The 20,988-nt window shown below is 34.2% G+C and overlaps 1 protein-coding gene across 8 annotated transcripts in view; it reads left to right on the top strand.

Moving 5' to 3' along the window:
* The window catches only part of LOC127874127 (KN motif and ankyrin repeat domain-containing protein 2-like), a 55,032-nt gene that overhangs the window by 15,630 nt on the left and 18,414 nt on the right, over positions 1 to 20,988 (top strand). For 4 of the 8 annotated variants that reach the window (XM_052418269.1, XM_052418270.1, XM_052418268.1 and 1 more), the window contains exons 2-7: positions 1,301 to 1,930; positions 3,834 to 7,071; positions 8,105 to 8,146; positions 12,160 to 12,432; positions 14,094 to 14,108; positions 19,062 to 19,149. In XM_052418269.1, coding sequence (XP_052274229.1) covers positions 1,432 to 1,930; positions 3,834 to 7,071; positions 8,105 to 8,146; positions 12,160 to 12,432; positions 14,094 to 14,108; positions 19,062 to 19,149 — 4,155 coding nt within the window. In that variant the 5' untranslated portion in view covers positions 1,301 to 1,431. The remainder of the gene's footprint in view (positions 1 to 1,300; positions 1,931 to 3,833; positions 7,072 to 8,104; positions 8,147 to 12,159; positions 12,433 to 14,093; positions 14,109 to 19,061; positions 19,150 to 20,988) is intronic. The other 4 variants (XM_052418273.1, XM_052418271.1, XM_052418274.1 and 1 more) reach the window with 4 other exon arrangements.

The following is a 20,988-nucleotide window of genomic DNA, read 5'->3' as shown; positions in this document are numbered from 1 at the left end:
CGTCTCATCTGGATCCAAACTGTTTGCAAAGGCCTTCAAAATTCGGTTCCAGCACTGAAAGAGTTAAATTCTAAAAAAATTCACTGCAGGTTTATTGATAGGCTGGCTTGTAGCAAAATCTAAAAAATATTGATTGAAGCTTTTTGGCCTACTTGGCAGAATTTCTTTCTTCCATGACTGACATTCAGTTTGCAATCTCATTGACACTGATTTCGGATTGAGAAGAAGGCCAGTGTTCTGTCTGAAGAGCCGTTATCTTGGTCATTGAATCCATATTTGGGTAGATAATCCAAACACTTTCATTTAAGTGTTATCATATTGTCAGGGCAAATCTTAAGCCTATTAAAGTTCCTTATTCAATGGTCACTTTTTCAAGTGGATTGGAGTTGAATGCTTAAACAACTAGGTGTTTGGAAATCGTTTTGAAGTAATCTGCTACTTAACCTATTGATAGTTTGGATAGCTTTCCATGTTTTGGTTCATTTGGAATGTAGGCTTAATGATGTTTATTTGATCAAGTGGGAAGGTTTGATGAAGTAGACATCGGTAGGCATTTATTAAGGTTTACTTTTAATGCTAGTGGATTGGATGATGATAAATACTATATAAAATCAAAGATTTTGGAATGTTTATGTCATTACAACCAGCTTTGATCATTTGTTTAAAAGAAGCTTAAGTATGATAAATCATTTTTTTTAGCATGATTTGTAGTATATACTGTCAATGTTAAACTTGTGATCTGTATGAAAACCTATGAATACACCAGAATTTAATATTGGATTGAAGTGCACTTCATTCTTTGATTGTGTGGTACGTTTTTTTGTTGAGACCACTTAATATTTAAAGAGATGTGTTTGAGGTTTGATTAACAAATGTATTGTATATAGACACTTTGTTACTTGCTGAATGATTGAACCTGTTTTATTAGGTTATGTACTTAGTAACATATGGTACCTTTTTGTGTATGTAGTGTGGTTGTCAGCCGTCTAGGTTGAGTGTTAGATGAATTGGCATTAATGGTCAAGTTATGTGATAGAGATGATTACTTTTGCTTTTTGCCTCTTTATAACCTTGTATATTAAACTCACTTACCTGCTATATATCTTTTTCTTTATTAGCACTGATTGATTATATTGTTTTCTAAATTTGTATTAATTAATTTACTTGGTTTAGAGATTATCAATAACACGTAATAGGATAAACAATAGCTATTTGTACCATAAATATAAAAGCAAACAAATTCAAGTTTAGACCCATACTTGGTTGCTATTGTTTTTATTGTTATTTGCTTAATTTTCAGATAATTTAAAGAAAAACCACTAAGATGACCTACTGACCTATATGCTGTAATTCTCAAGGACACTGATACAGGCTCACCTAGAGCGGCTCTTTGTACCCCCTGGTGTGACCACTGACCACTCCCACCATTCCATGGACAGCCGGGTCACTTACATGAGTAAATCTGCGACCGCGGAGGTCCGAGAAATGCGCGAAACGAAGACCGAGGTACGCCCAATGAAGAAAGAATTCCATCCAATTGAAACTGAGATTCACGTGACCGAGTTGCGGCCAATAAAACTCGGCCCAATGCCAAAGAATGGCGATATATCTGTTGGGAGCAGCAAGAAGCAGCAACGAACGTGGGAACGTCGTTTGTTATCTGAGGGTGGGTTAGGGGATATGAATCCTCAAACGTACGGCTACAACAAAACGAGTCACAACTCAAGTCTTGACCGTGGGTCGAATCAGGAGACGCGTACAGAGAGTCGGCGGTCTCATTCAGCCTCGAGACACGAGTATACAGATACCAACATGCCTGAAATGAGGTCAAATATGATTCGGACTGTGACCAGTAGAACAGGATCACTTCCTTCCACTGGGTCATTGCCGTCACCTAAAGATAGAGGCACTGCTGAGTTTCAGAGGCGAGGTAAATATTTTAATTAAAAAAAAATATTTTTGTAAAACATAAATGAAGTTAAAAATATGTTTGCAAATAGTAATGGTTGTATAATAAATGCGCCTTGTGTTGCAGTTTTTACAAACTTTATTATAAGATCCTGTGAAAGGCAGGTTTCACAGGAAAATGTTATTTGGTATTTTAAGGTTTTTAAGCTCTTATAGACCGCGTTAAGAATATATTTTCTTATGGGACTGGCGCACCTGGCAAATCTACACATTTTATCGTCACCAACAGAATAGTAAAGTTACTGTGGCCAAATTAAGTTTTGTTGCAGCCATTTGATGTTGATATGTTATCTACTGTAGATGGTAAACCAATAGGCATAAGGGCTACTTACCACTGTTAAACAAATTGCCACATAAAGACTTGTCAGCAAACAAAAACTGGACAATGGTCATTTTATGGCTTGGTAGGTTAAGATAAGGGTGTTTATTTTAGATACATTGCAAGTTGAGTCAGAAGGGAAAATGAAAACATTCTCTTCAGACAAATTGTGTTGTTGTGGAGGCAACAGAAAGGGGTTTTAGAAGAAAGAAATATTCAAGAGGTGTTTCCACCAGCTAATGGTAGAGTATAATGTTGAAATCAGACAGAAACAAAAACTTTGAAATAAACTTATGAGGACAAGGGGAAACACAAAAACAGATGCAAATTACTATCAAACTCCTTAAAAGTGGTGTAAGGTAAATACTAAATGAAAATAATGTTCTACATCTGTAAGCTGTTTATTCACATGAAGGTTATGTTACAAAATACACGTTGGCCTGTGACCCATTAAGGTTTGCTAAAATCCATTCATTTGGTCCACCTCAGGTTTTATGAAAACAATTTCAGTTAGTTTTCCGCTATTTTGTGTTTAATCAAGCACAAGTCATTAGGAATGAATTGTAATTTAAACAACAGTGTTTCTGTTTAAATCAATGTATCAGATTTCCATTTAACTGCCTTCAACTAAAGTCCCTTCGGGGTACTTAAAAACTTTCTTAACATGATTCAGATTCTTTGCTTTTAAATAAAAATCTACTGTTATCAGCATCTCAGCTTACATTTCCCAAATATTTCAGTACAAACAATGTATTTTCAATAGTCTTGTGTTGTTTATTCTTTTATTGGCAAATATTTTCCAGGAAACACACACAATAATATAATTACATTCATCAGTAATTTGATAAAAGAAAAGAGTATTGAAGGAACATGAATGGTAAAAAAACTGTTTTCTGGTAAGTTTTGCTTTTAGAGAATAAGCAGAGGTCCTCCAGAACAATTAAAAACACTAAAAACAACAAGAACAGTTTTTGTCCTCTGTCCTACCATGAAGTACATCCTCTTGAAACTGAATGTATTTCCCATGAAATGTACACTGTTTACTTTTGGACATCTATGTGTTGTTTTGCTGGTGCGATTAAAATGCATAAAACATTCATTCTCTTACAAATGTAGCAGACTGTACTGAGATTTTGCATCTGTTTTCTTGTGCTATGGAACATAGAAGCAGCAAACCCTATAACATATAACATTCTGGGATTGAGCATGTCACTGTTTTCTCTGATATTGAAATGTTGAGAATGATATTGAAATGTTGAGAATTTTATGTTTCGCCCTTGATATACATGAAATGTAAGCAAATAACCTTCTTTTGCTACACACTGTCATTAAAACAAATCAAAACCTTACCACTATGTTCTACATTTACATTAACAATAGCTGCAGGTGCAAGTAGTGCAGGTTTAAGTGTCTAATCAGGCTTAAGCAGAATCTCCGAGTTCCTGGATTTAAGCAATTATAGGGTTTCAAATAATTATATAATAATTTGGAGTTTCTTGTTTCGGTTACTTGCTCTTACTCAACTTGAATTATCTTAATATTCCAGATCTGAGCCCAAACTACCGGATGACAGAAGACCAGGTGACCACAGTGGATGGCAAGTGCTCCTGCTGTCCCTATGGTTACCACGTGGACGTTGACTTCATGAGCTACTGCGACACGCTCTCCAACCAGTCCTACCTTAAACAGCTGCGGCGAATCCAGCATGAGAAACGAAAACTCCGCAAGTCCATGGAGACTTATGTACTGGACCAGGAGAAAACAGAAGGAAGGTCTACCATTATGAACCCAATGGAGAGCCAGTCTTACTATAAAGAGTCTACGACGAATCGTCTTCTGGATGAGATAGATACATCTGTTGATCAGACAATCAATTCTATCGACACCATGATGAAGACATCACAGAATTCACGGCAGCTGTACACTGACTCGGGTTCCGCTACTGTTCAGCAGTTAAAAGAACCTAGAAAGTTTAACACATTCCCGAAAAAAGTCGGCAGACAGGTGGCAGAAGAACTGCAAAACTACAATGAAACATTTACGGCGACATTAAACACGAATGATCGCGTTGATTCCAATGGCTCCCTTTCGTCCATTTCGACTGAACACAGTGAGCGATTTCTACTTCAGCCGCTAAATCAGGTTAATCAGATAAATCAGGGTTACACCTCAACTGAAACTACCACATCAAGAACAACTAACATCACGTCTCAGCAGCTAGCTGAAACTATAGCCATCCATCTTCCATTGGAGGACGGTGCTGCTTCAGCCCAAACAAATTCAGCGAATATAAGCCAGCAGTCTTTGCAGGCGATACGAGAGTCGATGGCTGTTAGCTTGCAGAGAATGAAAGAGCTGGAGGAGCAGGTGAAGGCAATTCCAGTACTTCAGGTGCGAATATCCGTTTTAAAAGAAGAGAAACGTCTGTTGGGATTGCAGATGCAGGCACAGAAGCATGTGAATTGTGTGAGCCGCGGGGTAGGTGATGATACCATTGAGCCCCAGTCACCTCTCAGCCCAAGGACTCCTCCAGCGACCTTGCCCAAACCCAAGGTCAAGATGGCTGCTGTTGGTGATCATAACGTCCATGAAGCCTATGTTGTTCAACCCGAAATTGAAAATACGAATACTCATGTGTATGAAAGAGAGACAATTATCATTGACAGGGCTGAACGGCAGCAGGCAGTGTTTACACAGGAAGATGCTAAGCCCCTGACGAGGACTGTTGGTGTTGGTGAAGGAAATGTTTTCGATGACAGCATGCACATTCATGAAAAAGAACTGAGGACAGTCATCATTGGTCAGAGTGAAAAAACTGGAAAGAGAAATGTTGGGATTGAATGCCGTGTGCCTACACGTGACGTTGGTGTGTCATACAATTTTGACTCGTTCGAGAAGCCCGCTACCCGCAGCGTTGGCATCACCACAGAAACAACAGCCCTAGTAACGAATGTCAGTTTCAAGAGCGAAGAATTCACTACTGCTCTTCGCAATGCGTTGGCCAAAAATGTCCGCAGTGTTGGAATCCAGGCGAACAACAAGTTGCAGATGACACACGTGGGAATTCAGCATGCATCATCTGCTTGGAATGTTCGCTCCTTAGGAGTCGGGGAGTGCAGTATAGATGTCGAGGTTCGCACTCCAGTCACTCAGAGATCTGTCAGTGTCGATGCATTCCCCGATAGAATGAATCGCTGTGTGAACACAGACTATGGCTGGCGAACAGATGCTTATACGAACACTCTAACTGGGATCCCTGCGAACAATGCGACCCAGACTGAGGAAGCTCGAAAGTTTAATTCATTCACTATGACAGAGGCTGTAAATCAGTACCAATCCTTCACTCAAACTGATCACAAGGTGTTTGCAATATTGGACGCCTTTAGAACAAATGGAACCAATACAGATAAAGTTCTGACATTAAATACCGGAATGAACACCGTTATGAAACCACAAACAGATCAAGGGGTCAACACGGTGCAAGAAGTTCAGAGCACAAGGACTTGCGGTGTTAACACGCAGGATGCGCCATTGAGATCAGTTGGGGTGGGAGAGGGTATTATTGAGGACAGTGAAGAAGAGTATAGGTTTGAAGAGGAGGGCATAGAGACGAAGACGACATACTATACCACTGAACAGGGCAAGGAAACTACTAAGGTTGATAAAGGTTATGAGATTAAAAGGGAATATGGGGAATCTAGGCAATCCAGTGCAAGTAGTTTGCAAAGGAGTGAATCTAATGATTCTGAGGTAGATCAGAATGAAGAGGTGGTGGAGGAAAAAGTGTGGCGAACAACCGGTGATGGTCAGTTTACTGTTACCACAGTAACCACAAGGAAAGTTTTTGGAGCTGAAGGGGATGGTAAAGTACACACGGAAACAAAGACAGTCACTGGTGGTCCAGAGGTGCTGGGGTCGGCAGCGTCCCTGATACAGAAGGAAGTTGAAAGCGGTCGCACAAGCTCCTCTTTCACAATAACAAGTGGTCGATCTAGTGTGAGTGATCTTGATAGCGATATTGTAAGCTCTGCCGTAATGGGATCTGCTAGGGGATCAGCAGCAGGATCAATAAGGGGATCTACAACAGGATCGCATAGTTCCAAAGTAACTACCATTCAGCCAGGAATATCCACATCAACTTCTACTGCTCTCGGTAGTACTGCACTGGCAAGAGTCTTGGGCACAGATTACGAAGAGCTTTTGCAGCGGGAGCGTGAAAAGAAAGCAAGTGGTGGAAGTGTTAGCATGCAGTCATCATCATCTTCCTCATATTCGTCGTCTGGTTCAGGATTGTCTGGAGCTGCTGTGACGCTTGGTGCTAAATTAGAACAAAATAGCGGTATTGCCGTTGAGGGTGGATCGAAGTCATCGTCTTCTTCCTCTTATTCTTCATCTGGTTCAGGATTGTCTGGAGCTGCCATGACTCTTGGTTCGGAAAAAAATAGCAGCAACGGAGTTGGTGGCGGATTGTCTTCATCATCCTCATCTTCTTCTGTCACTCGCAAGACAAAAATTATCAGGGAAGGCGATTTGGATGGTGGGATGGTCACAACAGTGACTGAGGAACGTTCGACATCTGGCAACATTTCGCCAATGCATGAACTCTACGACTCTGGCATCATGTCGAGCTCTGGCTCATTGTCCTCTGGGCTTGCTTCCTCAGGTTCTTGGCACTCAGACCTGAGCAGTGTAGGTGGTACCCTCAAGTCCATTATGAAGAAGAGGCAGACTGATAATGGCTCCCAGAAAAGGGGAATAACGTTTGCAGAGTCTGTAACTGGCGGGTGAGTATGTTTTTGTAAAATCTTTATGTTGCTGTTGTTTATATGGGATTTAAATGGCCATATAATGTTTGAGAAATAAATAAATTTATAGTACTGATAAGTGGTTTTGGGAAGGAAAATGTTATTTTTATCTAGAGACATGTAGTCATATAAAAAAAACATGCTATCATTTATATCTGGCCATTTCTGCATGTTCTTTTTATTTTAAACTGCAGAAGACAAAGTATTAAACAAATGTAACATCACTAGGGTTGTACACAGGTGCAATAAAATTTATAGTCTTCTTGAGCTGGTTTTAAAATTCATTTTGTGTATGTTATAGGAATATTTCATGATATGATCTATACTCAAATATTGTCATAAAAAAGAACAAAACTGGATTAGAACATTAAATTTTACGATATTATTATCTGAACGTAGTTTAAATTACACAATTTTATGGTTGGGTCCGTTTATAGTAATCCTAGTTTAATAGGGCTTTTTAATATCCCGTTAAATATTGCTAAAGTAAAAGTTAAGTCCTCTTTTAAACTAAAGAAAAATATTTTCTTTTATTGTATTATTACATCTTATATCGGCACTAAGACGTGTGGGGTTGCAATGTTTTCATCACTACAGTGACAGTCTCTAGTTTTAATGTGCCTTACATTGATAGGACAAATGAATGCTTCCCTGTTCAGTATAAATATGATAGTTGGGTCTTTTTTAACATATTATTAACATATTTATGGGCTGTTAATAAAAAACACATTCTTGTTAGTTAAGTTATTCATTCAGATACGTGGGTTAAATTTTTAAATTATGGAAATAATTCTTTCTATCGCTGTAACTTGACATGTGTGTAATTGTGTGTCTCTCATGACATGAAATATAGAATCTAATAAATGATAAAAAATGAATCTTTTTTATGTAAATTAATTGAGATCTTTTTGGTAAAGCTATGTAGCATAACTGTTACCTATACTGAAGAAATGGTCCATTAAACAGGAATGTGTAATTTTGTGCCAAAATGTGTGTATGTAAACAATTACAGTGCATGCAGCACACAGGAGGAAGCCAATAACATAAACAAGGGGTATGCAGTAAAATTAGTGTCTTCCATTCTCTATTAATGAAAATGAATTCTCTTTAGAAATACTAAAATTTTACTAAAAATTTGCTTGTAAAACTGTTGGCCTTTTGGTGCCATTATTAAAAAGCATTCAGGTTTTTGTTTTGATTAGTCAAGCCCTTGCCTGAGCTAGAAAAATAAGATTATATAACATAATTTATGTACGCTACAATGGAAAAATAAATGACATTTGGGTAATTTTAAAAAGTCCATATAATGAATTTGGTTTTCCAATATAGTGTTCAAATTGTATAGGAAATGAAACGAACAATTTTAGCTTCTAAAATATTATGGTCAATCTAATGTCCAGGTCAGATTAACATAATATCATTGGTCAAGCAAAGATCAAGTTTATTAATATTAAGTACATGTTTTGTCTTTAGATATCTTTTACATATGCAAACCAAGGCAAAATGAAACATCATACTGGCAATAAAAGTGAATCATTTAGAATTTTACAAAAAATCATTTGAGTTATTAAAGTTTTTATGCCCCCTTTCAAAGAAAAGGGGGTATATAGTTTTCGCACTGTCCGTCAGTCAGTCTGTCAGTCTGTCACACTTTTCGTGTCTGCTCTCTAATTAAAATAGTTTTCATCCGATCTTTACGAAACTTGGTGAGAAGTTGTATCTAGGCAATATCTAGGTCAAGTTTGAATATGGGTCATGCCAGGTCAAAAACTAGGTCACGGGTTCGAAAAAAAAATCCAAGGGAAGTAATAAGCTTTAAATGGACATTATTATCTGATCTGCCAAATTATATATTTTTGTTAAATAAATCAAAGCAGCGCAGTAGGCGGCATTGTGTTTCTGACAATCACATTGTGGTAAAAGGTCAAGGTCTAAGGTCAAAAATACAAATCCAAGAGAAGTAATAAGCTTTAAAGGGAGATAATTTTTCAATATTGAACATAGCAACTTGATATTTGGCATGCATGTGTATCTCATGGAGCTGCACATTTTGAGTGGTGAATCTACAGTCACGGTAGTGGCTTTTAGTTATTTGCTACTAAAAAGAAAGATTTGTTAGAGACAATTATTTTCAAGGGAAGTAATTTAAATAATTATAAATCTCAGATTATATATTTCCTTACCAAGAATTTAAGTTCTTTTCACATTACTGTACAGGTTTTTTATTTTGATTATTTATAACCGAAATGATTGATTTGTCAAAGGTTATTTGTTTTAATTGATATAATTATCATTTGTTTCCTGTACTAATTTGTGAATAGTAGGGTTCATTACATACCTGTGGACTTATGTCCATAGATACATGATGAACTCTGGCTATGTTCTCTTTGATAAACCACAGGCCTTGGTTGTCAGTGATGTCTGACTTGGTCATTTTTGACTGTCTACAGACCCCCCCCCCCCCCCCCGGTTGGATAGAACAAAATCGAAGGAGAGTAATAAGCTTTAAAGGGAGATGATTTCTATACATGCCAAATTGTAAATAGAAATTTTATTTCAAAGCGGCGCAGTAGGGGGCATTGTGTTTCTGACGAACACATCTCTTGTTCCATATAAATTTGCTGTAACTTATGATTACCAATGAGAAATTAGGTTAAAATAATAATGTATGGGACCATACAAGCATTCTTTAAATACATCCAGGATGCCCATCTTAGCAGTAAGGAGAATTAACAGAAGTCTAATATGAAAGGTATATCCTTATTTGATGGACTTACATAAAACAGCAGTCGTCACTTGCATGCTACACAGTTTCTGGCAATGAGTCCCATACATTCTTCTGTATCAAACCCTGAAAACTGCTATACTTTTCTGCAATGGAAATATTCATTCTCAATTTGGTCAACGTTTGTAAAATTTCTATAAATCATAACAATACATGCAATAAAAAGTAAAGTAATAAAGCTACACAATGTTTTCCCTGGTTGAAAGAATTTTATTGCGCCATGTACTGAAATGTAGAAAACTACTTCATATGTGCTCTTCACACGTTTTTAGTGACAATTGATCTGTAAAAGAAATGTATTTTGGATGCTTAATATTTATAGCCTGTTTAACATGGGATTATGGGTGTAGAAGGCAAACCCAACACTTTTTATTACCACATTTTGTTCTTGGTTTACTTATTATGTGCAATTCTGATATTCGCTTATCTGATTTTCTTTAATGCTGTATTTGCCAGCTTTGACAAAAAAGAAGCATAAATGTTTACTGTCTTCAGTTTAATGTGTGATGCTTGAAAGTATGATGACTTTAATGTCTGTGAGATATTTGGTTAATTTTGTGCAGCTGGCATCTGTGCAAACAATGTAAAACCTACTTAAAAACATCTGTAGAAAAAAAGAAGAAGGTTTCACAGAACTTGTTCACATATATTTGTAAGTTTTAAAACTTTCTCTAAGTTTGTTTTGTAACTTCGGTTATTTAAGCATCGGAACTAAAAAACACAAGTATGACAATCTCAAGTGGAAATAACTAAGCCAAGAACATCTTGTAACCATAGCAACTGTGTGTCCCTACGCTTTAAAAAAAACTAACTTATGCCCCACCCTTGACAAGAAACAAACCTTAGTGTTGTTGTTTGTGCAAATATTAAAAACAACAGCAGTCAAATTTGTGCATGTTGTTTTTTACAATTTGCAGTTTTAGAGAACAATAGAGTTTTATAGAATCGTGATCCTCAATTTACAACATCATTGAAAGTTTTCACAAATTGTATGTTCATGGTTATGATTTAGTTTTATTGCAATGTAAATGAAATGGAAACTATAAAGTGAGTTTTGATGAGAAAAAACTTGTATTGATATTGGTCTTCTCTTTTATTGTATAATAATATATCTACCACCGTCTAAATACCTTTTCTGTTTTGGTGGAGGCAATGCCATTAAGCAATCTCATAGCTTTGCTTCATGATAATTTGCAACTATAATAAATATGTGTTTGCTCAGTACAATTGACATTGTGTGCTACCGCATAATTTGTAAACATTTTTTTGCGTTATGAACTTAACAGCTTTTGGTGCTTTTAATTTATGGAAGCACTGTCTATATTTTATTTGTGTATAGTTGTTTTGCCCATTTTTGTAGGCTTACATTATGATGATTTTTACAATGTTTGGCATTTGTGCTGTTCAATCATAGAAAAAAAACATCCTACATAAAATTAGTCATGCCTTTTAAAAATGAACTGTTAGTTAATGTGGAAACTTGCGTTCAAATTGTTACATGTGTACACATTTTGCCTTGCTACAAGGCGGCAGAATTCGTGTAGCTTACAAATGTGTTGACCATCTCGTCTTCTGCTTTTGTTTAACTCTTAAACTCTTTCAGTGCTAGAACCGAATTTTGAAGGCCTTTAAAAACAGTTTGGATCCAGATGAGACGCCACAAAACGTGGTGTCTCATCAGGATCCAAACTGTTTGCTATTCTTATAGTATTCTTTGGAAAAAAAATGAAGAAAATGCTAATTTTAGAAATTCAGCAGACAACATTTTTGCAGACGACAAATTTCCTAGCATGCAAAGGATTAACTACTATACTAACGTTGCTAGATTTATGTTCAACATCTGCACATCAAACATTTAATATTAGTTGTTTCTGATGGAAAGAAGTAGTTTCCCATAGTTCTGAACACAAGGCAGTAAATTATGTGAATCACCTTATTTATGAAGGTTAAGGTCATATGTTTAAGGTCACATGAAATAAGAAATAAACGCTGTTTGTTTTTAAACAAAATCAGTTATTTCATGCCAAGCACACTACAGAATTATATCTGAAATAATTGTGGAAGAAAAAAAGTCTTATAAACGGCTTTTTGCTGGCTTTTATATTTGTCTGTTGAATTCCATTCATCATTTAGCTGTTAAATGAAATTAAAAAAATTTAATTTGAAGATCACATGTGTTGCTATGGTTGAAGTGCTTTGAATTTGGGTGTGTATCTGGCTACCATAAAGTATACATCAGTAGCATGGAATGTGCATCATATATACCCAAACGTTTTTGACAGCGAAACAGACAGCGAAGGTGCAACATCGGACCACTCCTCAAACGAGGAAGATGAGGAGGAGGGGGAGGTCGAAAGTCAAGAGGAGGAGGAGGCAAATGAGGAGGAGGGTGAGGGTGGGGAAATTGTGGATGCAGGTTCCGACAGTGACGACAGTTTTACGGAGGGCGGTTATGACTGCTTGAAGGGCAACATTATATATAAGTGTAAAGATGACGAAGCTATCGCCAGTGGATTGCCCGGGGCAAAAATGTTTGACCAAAATATTAGAGAAACGTGAGGACCTTTCTCAGTTTTATTTTCCTTATGTTAGTTCAATGGTTTCTACTAATTATGGTTTGAGTTTAATGGTTTAAAACGGTCTTCTTCAAGTTATAGGCTAACATTTGTTGCCATTCTTTTTTAATAAGTGCAAAATTGTAGTTCCATGTATATAATTAAAAAATAGGTTAGTTGCTCATAATATAAATACAGATAGTCTTTATAATAATATTTCTGGTCTCTGAATGGTAAAGAATGCTTTCTTGGTCATTAAAAAACAGTTAGAATGAATGTTATATTTTTAAAAGGCAGTCTAATAAGCATTTCACCATAATATTGATGTGTCAAATCAGATTTATTTAAACTTGTAGTAAGGATAATGCTGCTATTTTAACGAAATTCCCATTCAATTTTGTTAAATAATTTTCCATACAATTTTGTCCACAAAAATTTACACTAATAGGAATAAAAAATGTGTTTAAACAAAAAATCATTTTGATACATATTAGCTGTATTCGCAATATCTTTCTATTAAAATTGTAATATATTGGCGTTGTAACTGGTATATTGACTTTTTGATATGGTTTACTTGATGTGACAGCCAGCTTAGCTTTTTCTTGCCTTGCTTTCATACTTTATCCATTAAACCATAAAAAAAGGATTAAGCCTTAAACTGTTGAACGTGCTTCCCATTTCTATGCACTGATAATACAGTTTAATGCTCAGTTCTTGAAATACATATATCGGGCATTTATGACTCATATCAATCCACCCACACACAGCTTTCATGTGTATATTCATACTACGCTTGCACATTTTTGTGGTCAAAAGCACAATAATTTATTCCTTTTATAGTAATCTTACAGTGTTTAATGAAAAAAAAAACTTAAAAGAATAATAACATGTTCACTTCTCTAGCTAAGGTTTCATACCGGTAGCTAGAAATAAATTAATATAAAAAATATGATTCACAGTCTTTCATAACTATCTTATTTCATTTTCATCCATATTATTACATATATTATTTTAGACAATGCATGAAATGCTCTCATAGGTGATGAGTGGGTACATTGTATAATGTGCAGTCTTACTTGAAGACAGGTAAAAAATCTCTCGAGTATTCAGAAAATCTGTTGTTGGGTTGTTGGAAATGTCCAAAAATCAAAAGACGATAGTTTTACATGTTCGCTATCTATATATATTATATTTTTTTACAAACAAATTGTTACCCCAATGTTACATAAATTAAAAACTTTGGTTTAAAAAAGTATACATGATATAAATAGCTTTCAGATCTTGAAATGGTTGTATCTAATTTTGATAAAATTACTTGTATGCAAAGCAGATACAGAAGTTTCATGTGTAAACTTTTAATTGAAATTACCATTACAAAATATCCTAAACCTACCAGTAATCCTTAATCAAAATATGTATTGACCAATAATATTTCTTGGAAAATTGATGTATGTGTATATTGTCAAACCGCCTTTACTTATATCCTGATCTGTATCATGTAATATTTATTTATTACAGTCACATGTAAAAGCAACTCTATGTAGGCATTACAAATGTACTAGAATTGTATAAGCAGTTCTGAAATTCCTTGCATGCCTTTGGTTATGAAAACCTTATCATGTAAATCTTATGTAAACCAAGACTTTCTTCTTTAATTTAAGTTCCAGACAACGAAGGTAGTATTACGGAGATTTTGTTGGCTAGTTGCATGTGGTATGAGGCATATATTTGGCTGAAATGTATATACTTGTGAGATGCTGTATCATATGTGATATTATTATACAAGTGTGTTATGTTTTACAATATATAGTATAATAACTTTTCAAAAAAATTGACTACCTGTTGGAAATACTATTTAGGGCTTCTAACAAATATACTATTTATTTTTCTGTTTGGTATAGCCTAGACCTTTTCTCACAAAATCAAACAGATATAATATTGTATATAATATTGTATACATGTAAAATATTGTGTCATCATTTATAACAATATGGAAGGATATTGTGTACTTAACTGTTTATAGTTAATAGTCAATAATCATAATTAATATATAAGACTATTAGAACAAGTTATTAATTAGGCCAGAATTTTTTAATAAAATGATTTTCGGACCCGCCGACTCCATTTTTTGACAATACAGAAAAAAAATAAAAAAATTCGGACGCCAAAAGATGGCTTTTATACACGAAACGCTTGCCGGGTTTTAGAAAAACTTCAAATGAGTTATAAATCATCATAGTAAACCCAGTTTTAATTACCCACATTAATACGTGAACCTCCTTCATCGTGTACATGTGCTGGAATTTACCAACAGCTACGCCATTATTGTTTGTGCAAGAAGTTGAAAAACGCTACAACGCTTTCATCAGCAAAGTCTGCTAATTTCTCAATAATTATGCAACCGTCAAATGAAATCCTGAATGGAATCGATTTGTAAGTAAATATTTTATTATTTCTTTACAATTTTATAAAATTGATAGTATTAAAATGACTAGCTAAAGAAACTTCAGCGTACAGTATATATAGTATTGACATACCTGTACTATAAAGTTGCGCCAGTCATAAATCATAAAAAGCGACATTTAAAGTTATGGTAGCCAGAACTATAAAATGACAAAAAAATATGAAAGCAATAAGAAAAGAACGATTTTAATTTAAAAGGTGCTCGCAATGCGAAACCCATTTACGCCTATCAACTTTAAACATTCCTTATTTTACGCACAAATGCGGTCATATTTTAGAGAATTAAATTTTATGTGTTGTTTAATGTAGTTGTAGTGACGAATTTGTGCATGTAATATGTGTTTTTTCGTTATTTTCAATGGGTACGAAACTTCGGTTTTGTTCCGAACTGGTTCGTACCAAAAGTTCAAAAATCGCAAAATAGTTTTTAAAATGATTTCAAACCATGAATGTCCAAATAATATAGTCAAGTTTATGGGTGTTATTATCGGATTAATAGCTCCTTTATGACATTGAACTATCAATTATGTTATCCTGGGATAAACTGTCACGAAGATCAATAATTATAACGATTATTAGGGACGCTATTTCTTTAATCAATACCACAAAAACACATGTTAACTTGTTTCAACAGGCATTTGTGTTTAACAGTTCCATTATTAAAATGTTCTTGGAACGAAATATTTTAATTAAGATACCAACTTATTTCTGAAATCAAAAGTAGGTCCTTCACTCGATGTACTATATTTTGGATATGTTAAAATTCGGACATATTTAAAGATAGTGACATTTATGTGTTGATTTGTTGTATATAGTTTGTACAAATATGTTTTGTGTTATTTCAGACAACAAGAATAGATGGTGGCAATTATCCTGGGCCTTTCGGTCAAGAAATAGATGTGAAAAAAAATCATTTAATTGAACCTGGAAATCAACCACTACAACTAACAGAAAACCTTTTAACAAAAAGTGTTGTTTTAGAATTTGTGAAATTTGATAATAAACAGAAGTTGGTGTATATCATGCCCAAATGACCAAATGTATAAACTGTTTAACAATTTGAATTGAGATGCTTTATTTTCTGATGTTTGATAAATTTTTCCTTTCAGATGATATATATTTGTGTGATTCTAGGTTTTAATAAATAATTCTGAAACATTTATGCAGCGTACTGTTACATTATTGTTAACGTTATTATATTATGTTGGTTATCTGGTTTATCAAGTGGAAAAAATGTTATTTATATAAAAATAAAGCTTTAAATATTAAGACTTATGAAGGTACTTATTGTTATTTATGTATTAACATACTTCTCAGAGTAATAAAAATATAGTAAATGCCATTATTCATTAATGTAGTAAGGTTTCTTAAATGATTGTCCTTATTGATTAAGTTTGAATTACGGGTGATTTTTACACCGCGATCAGGTGGCGACAACTTTTTTGGGGCCAGTTTTTTCCCGTCCTCATATCCGACACTTTTAGAAAAAAAATCCGAAAATCATTTTAATAAACAATTGTGGCGTTAGTAAAAACAACATTTAAAACAAGTTTTTTTAATGTACCATGAGAATTTTTTAATACAAACTAAAAATTTCTTTGTACTAATTAGAAAACAACTGTGTCTAAAGTTTTAAACTTTGGAGCAGTAATAATTATTTACTAAAATGTGCATTGAACAAGAGATGGGCATTTTAAATATGCCTGTCATACATGGAACAGCCATACAAAATCCTCTGATACTGGTAGGAATAGAACTATATAATGTAGCTGCATATAAACTATATATATCCGAATGTCTCCCTCAATTCACTATAACTGTCTGCTGCTCAATCTGTCCCAGATTTAATATCACAGTGATTTGAGTCTTTGAAATTTCAAATTGATGTCACCCATCACTCTTCGTGTAACAGTTTCAGTTTTGAGCTACGTATAGATTTAATCATAGTTTGAGAGAAAACTTTTGTAAGGTTTACTTATTTTATACATTTTTTGAAGGGGTTAAATTATTGTTGTTTTTTTTTCACTTTTATGATTTAACATTAAAGCTAAATAATCATGTAACTAAAATGTAATATTATCGCTTAACTTGTCAATCAAATTGGGAAATTTCCTATCAAACTAATTATTTTTAGAAATCAGGATGGAAAAAACATTGAATTTTGGCAAATGCACATTTTACAATTAATACATAATTTTTAACAATTTCTTGCTATATCAATTCAATGTATTTATTTGACTCTCAGTAAATAGAAACTTTTACCCCCCACAAAAATAAATCACCATATTAACTGGAACACTTACCTAAATGTAAGTGCTTACATAAAACATTAAGCGTAACATTTCTTTGAAATATTAAATTCATGTATTAATCATGACAGGTGTATACCAAGACAAATAAATTTTGCCCTTAAAAGAAAAGTTTTTTTAAATGTTGAAATATTGCATGTAGATAATTGGCTAAGAATTTTGCAAAGAAAGCAATCAAGTCAAGCCTAAATGCATGATGGTAATTGTAATATATATATGGTTTTATGAAATAAATAATGCTTTACGGTGCTCAATAGATAATGTAACATGTGGTAAACATGTGCTGTAATAATTTACGTAACATGTGGCAGCGTGCAGGTGATGTCCAATGTATACTCAGCGTGATGCGATGTTCAATGTATACTCAAGTGTATGTTGCAGAATGATGATGTATTGATTCAATATCAGAACATGTTTAAATTGATAATCATTGTTTACACTTACAAAATAAATTGTAATTGAATAATTGATTAATATTGTTTAAAAAAACAAAACAACATGTTTTGGCAGTGTTTCACAAACAACTATTAAAAATTGTTTTTGATTGCCCTGTACAACCAAATTAGGGGTAAGCAATTTAAAATTACTAAATAGAAGGATTGTTAAATTAATGAGAAGAAAACAACACAAAACTTCAAAACATTCTGTCATGTCTTTTCAGGTGTAAGTTATTTCAAGTTCAACTTTTTCCTTTGATCTAATTAATTAAATGGCAACCATGTAACTACTCAGTCATCACTTCATTGAATGCAGATTCTAAAAAGGTCTCTGAAATTCTTTGATTATTCGAGAATAATACACTGGTACTTCAGAATTCTACATTTGTAAATCTCTCTGATAACCTACATTTGCAAATCTCTTTGATAACCTATTGCATACATTAATCATATGATATTTGGTTTTAATGATCTGACAAAGTTTAATTTGGTAAATATTTAAAGATATAAAACTATAATGTGTATGCAAGGTTCATAAGTACTTGCATTATTTGTGGAAAATCTGTTAATTTTGATCCACCCAATTGATTCATTTAAAAAATATATATAGCATACAACAAATATATAGACAAATACTTTAAAACCAAGTTCTTATTTACAAATGTCATTGTAAGAAATTAAAATATGGAATCGTCAACTTGTAAATTTACAGTGCAATAAGGTTTAACCAAAGAGCATTTTCTATTCTTACATTATTTTCAAAAATTGTTAAGAAGTCCAACCCAGTTCTAGAAAGAGTTGCATTATTCATAATGTGGCATGCTACATCGGTGGTTTGCTTTCCAAGTTTGATGTGCATGTGGTGATGATATTAATAGATATGTGTGATGTTAAAATAACACTATCCTTGCTTTATCTTTTAGTGAGTAAATATTAACAGCAAGTCTGGCACCTAGTTAAAGATTCAATGAATTATTCAGTTAATGTCACACAAAAACTTCAAAACTTAACCAAAGTAATCACAGTCGCAAAGTTATTTAAACAATATTTTTTGATTTATACATTGATCAAATGGCACAAAATTTAGCTGCATAATTCAAATAGAGTTGATCCTTGCTCTGGGAAAATGGGGCTTAATACATGTGCGTAAAGTGTCGTCCCAGATAAGCCAGTGCAGTCTGCAGAGGCTAATCAGGGAGTACACTTTTCGCTCTAATGAATTTTTTTGGTTCAAAGGGAGTCCCTTTACAGCAAAATCCAACTAAGCGGAAAGTGCATCCCTGATTAGCCTTTGCGGACTTCACTTTTTATTCACATGCATAGAGCCCCGTTCTCCAAGAGCAAGGTCCATGTTTTATTCATGTACATTAGCTTAGAGACTGCCATTGTTATTTACCATTATCTTGCTGTTTTGTTTCAGATTTGAACTAGATTCAGAAATGAAAGAATCTTGCCAAGTGCTTGCCTTGTATCTGGAAGACTCCACACAAGTACAGACAAAGCAGTTGGTAATTATAAGTTCTTCACATCTTTTGATTGACATAAGCACTGACAGTTAGCAGTGGTTTTTTTATGCCCCCAGTAGGGTGGCATATAGCAGTTGAACTGTCAGTCAGTGTGTCAGTCAGTCTGTCCGAAAACTTTAACATTGGCCATAACTTTTGCAATATTGAAGATAGCAACTTGATATTTGGCATGCATGTGTGTCTCATGAAGCTGCACATTTTGAGTGTTGAAAGGTCAAGGTCATCCTTCAAGGTCAATGGTAAAAAAACAAAATCCAAGGGAAGATACAAGCTTTAAAGGGAATAATTTCTATTTTATATCATTTGGCAGGCACAGATAATTTTCACAAGGGAAGTAATATTTTTTTAAAGGATATAATCTGAAACAAATTTTAAGGTCAATGTCATCCTTCACGGTCAAAAGTAAGAAAATACAATCCAAGGGAAGTAATAAGCTATAAAAGGGAGATAATTTCTAAACCTGCCAAATGATATACCTATTGAAATTTTATTTAAAAGAAGCGCAATAGGGGGCATTGTGTTTCTGACAAACACATCTCGTTTCTTTCAAATTTGGGTCTGGAAGGGGGGCCCATTTCCAAAGGTAAAAGTATATATATTTTCTCCCAAATGAGACTTAAAAATTCCCAATTGAGAATTCCCGCAAATAATTGTTATGCCCCCAGTTGGGTGGTATATAGCATTTGAACTGTCTGTCCGTCTGTCCGAAAACTTTAACATTGGCCATAACTTTTACAATATTGAAGATAGCAACTTGATATTTGTCATGCATGTGTATCTCATGGAGCTGCACATTTTGAGTGGTGAAAGGTCAAGGTCATCCTTCAAGGCTAAAGGTAAAATAAACAAATCCAAGGGAAGTAATAAGCTTTAAAGGGAGATAATTTCTATCATTTTGCACGTACAAATCATTTTGACAAGGGCAGTAATATTTTTTAAAGGGATATAATCAAAAACAAAAATAAATAAATCAAAGGGGCGCAGTAGGGGCATTGTGTTTCTGACAAACACATCTTGTTTTTTCATAAGTCTCATCATTTAGTTGTAAGCAAAAAAATTAACAACAGTATATAAATTTCCCAATTTTAGTCAAAAGAACATGATTTTCACAATGAAAAGGGACCTGGCCCCTTTTTCAAAATGGTGAAAAAACACTGGTTTAAATTAAAAAATAAACAGTTACCTTTCAGTTTTATGATGCTTTTTTATAATTCCAGCTGACACAGCTAGGAAAGACAATAAATGTTTGGTAATATCTTTGATGTATGTTGTAAATGGTTGTGAAATACTTGTAAGATCATTTATAGATCAGCAAAATGTTTGAGGTTGCCATATTAAGAATGCAAGCCTCCATGAAATTGAAAACAGGAATTGTTCAATAAGTCTTTGGAGTTGATGTACAAGATAGGATAAGGATTGTTGCTAATGAAACTACTAATGTTTTGATGTTACTATATTTAGAATGCAAGCTTATAATTGAATTGTTTAAAATGTTTTGTTGTTCTTAGAAAAGAATAATTTATCATTTAAGTGTCTTTAGTGTTTGTAAGCATGCAAGCTGAAGGAGTTAGTATAATTAACAGTTTTGAAAGTGTCCTCAGTGTGCTGAAATCAAGAGACTAGTCAAAAGTGTTGTGAGAGTTTTGTATGCCCCCGGTAGGGTGGCATATAGCAGTTGAACTGTCAGTCAGTCTGTCGGTCCGTCGGTCCGTCCGTCCGTCCGAAAACTTTAACATTACCCATTGCTTTTGCAATATTGAAGATAGCAACTTGATATTTGGCATGCATGTGTATCTCATGGAGCTGCACATTTTGAGTGGT

The sequence above is a fragment of the Dreissena polymorpha genome, chromosome 3 (genome assembly GCF_020536995.1).
Source record: "Dreissena polymorpha isolate Duluth1 chromosome 3, UMN_Dpol_1.0, whole genome shotgun sequence".
Lineage (NCBI taxonomy): Eukaryota > Metazoa > Mollusca > Bivalvia > Myida > Dreissenidae > Dreissena > Dreissena polymorpha.
The sequence above is the reverse complement of the archived record's forward strand: the minus strand, read 5'-3'. Positions and strand labels throughout refer to the sequence as shown.